Genomic DNA, 6,106 nt, shown 5'->3' on the forward strand with positions numbered 1-6,106 from the left:
ACAATGCACTATCAGTTAGGGAAGACATTTCCATCGTCGACTACGAGGCGCCTACAATGACTTTGTAAAATTTCAAGATTATATGCTGGCTCTGTCTATCAGAGATGTTCATAAAAGTAAGGTGTGTGTGTGTTTTAATAAGGTTAAATGTATGCGTGTATATATGAACGCTTGCACGATTGCGCCTATGTTAAAAAAATGATACGCCCATTCTTCACTGCGCCCATCCAAAAAATGCCCCAAGCCTTGGCATCCGTCTCCAATGGACGGAAGAATGGTGCATTGGTCGAAAATGTTCGCAGTTCGCGGAAAGCTCCTCAATGATTCTTCGATTTGCATTTTGCAACATTACAAAGGGGGTCGCTACCAATCAAAGCCCGTACAACAAAGCATAACGAGTTCATATTTTCCAAACACCCAAAACGAGTTCCTCACTACCAAAATTGTATAGCTTAGTGTAGAGTCGCGCACGCAATCTCTACAATAAGCTATCATATGAGCGAAAACAAAAAAGCAAAACTGCAGTATGGTCCTCGTAAGCACGATGACGATGGCGTATCAGTTGGCCGAATATTTCTTTGACAGCGCGTCGAAGTGTTTCCTTTGCTGCAACCAAGAACAGCGGGAGATGTAAAGCCGGTGATATGACATTATTATATATACCAGTGAAGTACTATTGTAAGATCGACCTGTTGTCGGCATTTTTATCGTACCTGTTCAGATACCGAGGGCTTTACTTTAGAGAGAGCATGCTCAAAGTGCCGCAGTTTAATCTTATTAGTCAAGTCAGTACTCATTGACGAGTCCCCTTTCGCCAGGAATTCGCACCGCTCTTCCAATGCTGCCATCGCTGCTTCATTCACCTGAACAAGGAAGGCATGCTCAAACAGGTTAGCTCCATTTTGAACATTCCCAAATCAGATGCTTCGTATGCAAACAGATTGACACTTCTATTGATCCAGATATTTGGTGGCGTTTGGAAGAGCATCGCCCAAACATAAGCAGGCAAGCAAGCAGCGATGCAGCTTTCACAAACTCAAACAGCAGGGGAACTCAAGGAAAAATCAGAAAGCTCACCAGTGATGCCAGGTCGGCACCAGTGAGATTATTGCACTCCTCTCGACGTGCAATTGCGTTCAAATCAACATCTTCAGAAAGAGTTTTCTTTTCAGTATGTGCTTTCAATATCGCAACCCGCTCATCGGCACCAGGTAAAGGTACAAAGTGTTTCTTCCCAAATCTGCCAGGCCGTAGGACAGCCTCATCTATAACATCAATTCTGCACCAGAAATAAAGCAGTGGTATCAACCACCCACTCAGGTATAAGCATGTACAAAGAAGCAATCAGTAGCTGACAGTACCTGTTCGTAGCTCCAATAACATAAACACCATGACGCTGATCAGCACCATCGAGTTCAACAAGTAACTGCGAGCAGAGCATTTTCATTTTTGATTAACACAGAACAAAGAGAGAGAAAAAGTGTCAGAGAATCTCTGTATTGCAAACACAGGTGACCAAGACAATGTTCAAACCTGGTTTAGGAGACGTTCAACAACCCATCCTCCCTCTTTCCCTCTCTTTGTTGTCAGAGCATCTATCTGCCAAATCACATGGAACAAACACTTCACTTGAGCACGGTAATTCGAGAAGCATTTTCACACCCAACAGGTACAAGCTGCTTGACTACTTGCTGCAAGTTGCTTGTCTACATGCTGCAACTTGCTACCCAGTATTCATAATTGTTCTAAGCAACTACAGTGTTCCTCAAAAGAATAAATACACAATAGGCAAACAGCTAAACAAAAAAAAAATACCTCGTCAAAAAATAGGATGCATGGGGAGTTAATCCTTGCACGGGTGAATATCTTCCTTACTTCTGATTCACTCTCCCCAACATACTTGTTCAGTAGCTCAGGCCCCTACAGTTCCAGAAAAAAGGAACATCTTAGCAGTCTATACACAATAGAAATTAGTGAAGTAAAAATACGGAAATGTAATCAATTACCTTAATGTGAATAAAATTTGCCCCTGCATCATGTGCAACTGCTTTTGCTATTAGTGTTTTCCCACAGCCTGGAGGTCCAAACAGCAAAAACCCAGCTTGCATGTTCACTCCGAAATCCTTGAAAGGCAGACAACAATAGGAGAACATGAAGACCAAATTAAGTATTTCTAGGAAACAAAAATTAAGCATTTAAAGCACCCATGAAGTGCTACACCTTATAAAATCCAAATAAGAACCACAGATGTCTATGAACTACCTTCAGTACGAATTCAGAAGCGGCTTAAACTTGCTGTTACTATGGTGACCAATTGACCAGGTTAAATGCAACAGACAGAAGAAAGTAGTGTAGAACGCAGCCCATGTGATTACCTTATAAACTTCAGGGTGCTTGATACAACGAACAATGCACCGGTCAAATTCTTTCTTTAACGAATCAAGACCTCCAACATCCTCCCATGTGACGTCAGGCACAGAAGAAAATCCTTCCCTTCTCAATGATGGTTGAACCATTGTGGCTGCTTCCTTCAGGGATTGAAGCAAGAAAGTGTGTCAAAGATGGAACACACTACTAAAAAGCTAATAGCAGAGGAGGACAAAAGGACAGGAACATGGCAGACAACAGACAATGAAAACGATATAATGTACGTTCAGACAGCAGGTGGTTAATAGAAGAAAGAAAAAATGATCCCATATGGCTTACCTCAAAGTCATCCATAGTGATACATAGGCTGTCCATTTCACCTTCACTCCAAGGATGTCTCCACCAGTCCTGCTTGTTGTTTAGATCACCCCCACCACTCTGCTTTTTTCTTTCAACAATTATTCTCTTCATTGCCAGATTCCCTGCTTTATCTACCAATGCCTTCAAGTCTGCACCAACAAATCCTGGGGTAGCCCTTGCTATCTTGAACAGGTCAAATTGGTCTTTCTCAAGTGTTAGGTTCTGAGTAAGCATCTTCAAAATCTGTTTCCGTCCAATCTCATCTGGAACACCAAGAGATATTTCTCGATCAAACCTCCCTGGTCTCCGAAGCGCTTGGTCAACAGCATCAGGCCTATTGGTAGCTCCAATGACAATGACATAGCCAGGCTTCTTTTCAGATGATTGCGAGTCCAAGTCACCACCATCTGATCCAACATTCTGGTGGAATTCATCCATGCATGTCATTAACTGTGTAACTATCCGCCGCTCCATTTCACGTTGCAAATTCTCCCTCTTGGATGCAATTGCGTCTATCTCATCTATAAATACAATTGAGGGAGCAGTTCTGTACGCCTTCTTAAACAAGACTCTAATATTTTCCTCAGAAGCTCCTGCACGAGTACAACAACTATGAGGCGAACTTCTAAATTGGTCTGACAGATAAAATTTAAGTAGTAGGGGAGCTGAATATAAAACTATTGAAGACAAATGAGAAACAACTTAGAACAGTGGATGTATGAACTCCTTAAGTGTAAATTTCACATTCGGATCATGAAGCAGTATTGTTATTACTTCGCTAGTACTAGGGTAGTGGATGGTTGCAAATTATACCCTATTGATATGCACACACAAAAAAAATCCTCACTTCCCAGGAAAGCATCAAAGCACCTCTGAAAAATTATTCTTTAGTTAATCCTGGCTGGTGGGAAGATGGATCCATCACCATGTATCTAAACCTTTCACTACCTCTTTAAGTACAATGCTTTAGTGACCACTATATAGTTCTTGAGAAATATATGTCCAACTACTGGCAAATGGCAGTGCATAAAAGCAAAGCTTGGCCAGGTGCTTCACTTCCACAACTTGTTTTAGGGAGCTACACTTCGACAACTAAGTTCAATTATTCAAAGCAGCAAAAACCAATTTCACAATATAGAACTTAAACAGTAGCTAATTGAATTAAAGACCACTTGCGCACAATACTAACCTTAATCGCTGGCTATTTATTTGTCAGCAGTTTCAATTTCTAGTTGGAATGCACTGAGGAGCTTGCATTACAAAATACTAACATCTATAGAGTTCATCAGTTAGCATGTACGTATAAATTTTGCTCATCGGCCAAGGATGGGCTGTGATATTCTGCAAGTTGACCCCAAGAGAAACCAGCATAGCATTTCCAAAATCATCATTCCTTAAATACTGTTGCATTTCACTTGTTTCAAGCATGATACATGATGGGTAAATATCAAATTAATTTTCATATGCATACACAAAGGTTAAGAACTTCTGCAAATTTATAGTGCAAGGAATCAAATCAGATAGCATACCAGAGACCCCAGATACGACTTCCGGCGCGGATATCTTGTAGAATGGCACGCCAGTCTCATTGGCGATTGCATGGGCGAGCGTGGTTTTCCCACAGCCCGGCGGCCCGTGCAGCAGAATCCCCGCCACAGGCCGAACCCCGAGCCGCAGCGGCAGCTCCGGGTGGCACAGGGGAACCACCACCTCCATCATCAGCTCGTCAATCACGGACTGCATCCCCCCGAGATCAGAAAACCTGGGCCCCTTCGCCCCTCCGCCGCCGCCTCCTTCGCTGGCCCCTGCCTCCTGCTTGGGGTCGCCGCCGCCGCCGCCATCGGTCGTGACGCGCCGGCGGGGCTTCTCCGAGTTGAGCTCGATCTCGAGCTGCTGGCTGGCGGCCGCGGCGGGCTCCTTCCTGGGCGTGAGGGAGGCGTAGCGCGTGCGGAGCATGGCCTTGGTGACGTCGAAGGCGGGGGGAGGCGAGGGGGCGCGGGCGTCGTCGCCGTGCTCGGAGTAGGAGGTGGAGGAGGAGGCGGTGGCGTGGGCGTCGTGGCGCCGGCGGCGGGAGGAGGGGGAGGAGGCGCGGGAGTCCACGTCGGAGTCGGATCCGTCACCGTCGGCGCCGGGGGCGGGGGCGAGGGGGACGGTGAGGAGGGCGCGGCGGACGGCGGCGACGAGCGGGGCGTGCTGCTTGCGGCGCAGGTCCGGGTGGCGGGCGCGGAGCGCGGCGGCGACGTCGTCGGCGCAGCAGCCCGGCACGGCGAGCCCGGCCTCGGATATGACCCGCCGGAGGTAGGACTCGAAGGAGTTGGACCGCACCGCCCGGAAGTTGCGCGGGCGCTTCGCCATCGGCGGCGGCGGCGGCGGCTAGGGTTTGGGATGGGGAGGCTCGGGTGGTCTGGCGGGCGCGGCGAAGGGGGAGCTGTGATGTCGAAGGGAGAATATCATCAAAAGCCCCCTCCTTTTTGGCAAAATACCACTGAGGGCCTTTTTGTACTTGATTGAGAACTACTTTGTGGCACAGGGACTCGGAAGCAAGAATGGCGCAACTTTTTATTTTTAATCTTTTTATGTGGTGACATGTTAGCTAGGGCTCCTTTGATTCAAGCAAGTTGTACAGGATTTTTGGAGGATTGAATCCTTGGGAATTTTGCCTACGTTGGTCCTTGATTCATATGATCATATTCCGTAGGAATTTTTCCTATGGAATCTTTTGTACTGCAATTTATAGTAAATCTAACATCCACTCTAACCTCTTTTCACCATTCCTTTGTTTTTCATGTGGCATCAAACACTCCTTGATTCTATACTTTCCTATTTCTGTATTTTTTTTTCAAAACCCTGTGAATCAAAGAGGCCCTTAATAGCTATGAGAAGTGAAAATGTGGGGCTTAATAATAGGAATTGTTTGGTTGGGGGAGAGTGGAAGAGATGAAATCTTTCAAAAAAAATACTAGAAATTAAGCTAAAATGAATAAGTGAAAACTATGTTTCGAAAGTTTTTACTGCCTGTTTGAAACACGTGATAGGAAAATATATAGGAGTTGGATGTCTTGTGGGATCATGTACTATAAGCTAAAACAGAGGAATCTTACATCTTACATTCTTAAGAAGTTGATCCCCACTACTAAGAGTTCTCTCAACATGCACACACTCCCCCTCAGCATGTATGCCACATTAGCTTTTTAGTTCCCACTACCACTATTTCCCTCACCATGCGGCATTCCAAGTCACCGGATATGCCATGTCAACAAGGAAATCAATTTCCACTACTATATTATATCCTGTACGAGAAACTCCTATACCTCTTTATTATGCGCAACAACTAATCCATTTCCTTCTTGCTCTTCATCTTCTCCTAATCAACGACGCC

The 6,106-nt window shown here is 45.3% G+C and overlaps 1 protein-coding gene across 1 annotated transcript; it reads right to left on the minus strand.

The window, feature by feature from the left end:
• Positions 1-282: 282 nt before the first annotated feature.
• On the minus strand, positions 283-5,111 carry LOC119343716 (cell division control protein 48 homolog C-like). Its single transcript, XM_037614527.1, has 10 exons — positions 4,257-5,111; positions 2,707-3,320; positions 2,376-2,528; positions 2,007-2,123; positions 1,816-1,920; positions 1,534-1,599; positions 1,362-1,426; positions 1,078-1,279; positions 714-863; positions 283-606 (listed from the first exon to the last, which is right to left on the minus strand). The coding sequence occupies exons 1-10, from the start codon at positions 5,080-5,082 to the stop codon at positions 559-561; spliced, it is 2,346 nt and encodes a 781-aa protein (XP_037470424.1). The 5' UTR covers positions 5,083-5,111; the 3' UTR covers positions 283-558.
• Positions 5,112-6,106: the final 995 nt, after the last annotated feature.

This window comes from Triticum dicoccoides, unplaced genomic scaffold, assembly GCF_002162155.2.
Source record: "Triticum dicoccoides isolate Atlit2015 ecotype Zavitan unplaced genomic scaffold, WEW_v2.0 scaffold138118, whole genome shotgun sequence".
Lineage (NCBI taxonomy): Eukaryota > Viridiplantae > Streptophyta > Magnoliopsida > Poales > Poaceae > Triticum > Triticum dicoccoides.

Coding starts and splice junctions, on each gene's coding strand:
- LOC119343716 (XM_037614527.1), bottom strand. CDS start 5,082: ATGGCGAAGCGCCCGCGCAACTTCCGGGCGGTGCGGTCCAACTCCTTC. Junction 1,427..1,533: donor TTGAACGTCTCCTAAACCAG/GTTTGAACATTG, acceptor CTCTGCTCGCAG/TTACTTGTTGAACTCGATGG. Junction 864..1,077: donor GTGCCGACCTGGCATCACTG/GTGAGCTTTCTG, acceptor TTCCTTGTTCAG/GTGAATGAAGCAGCGATGGC.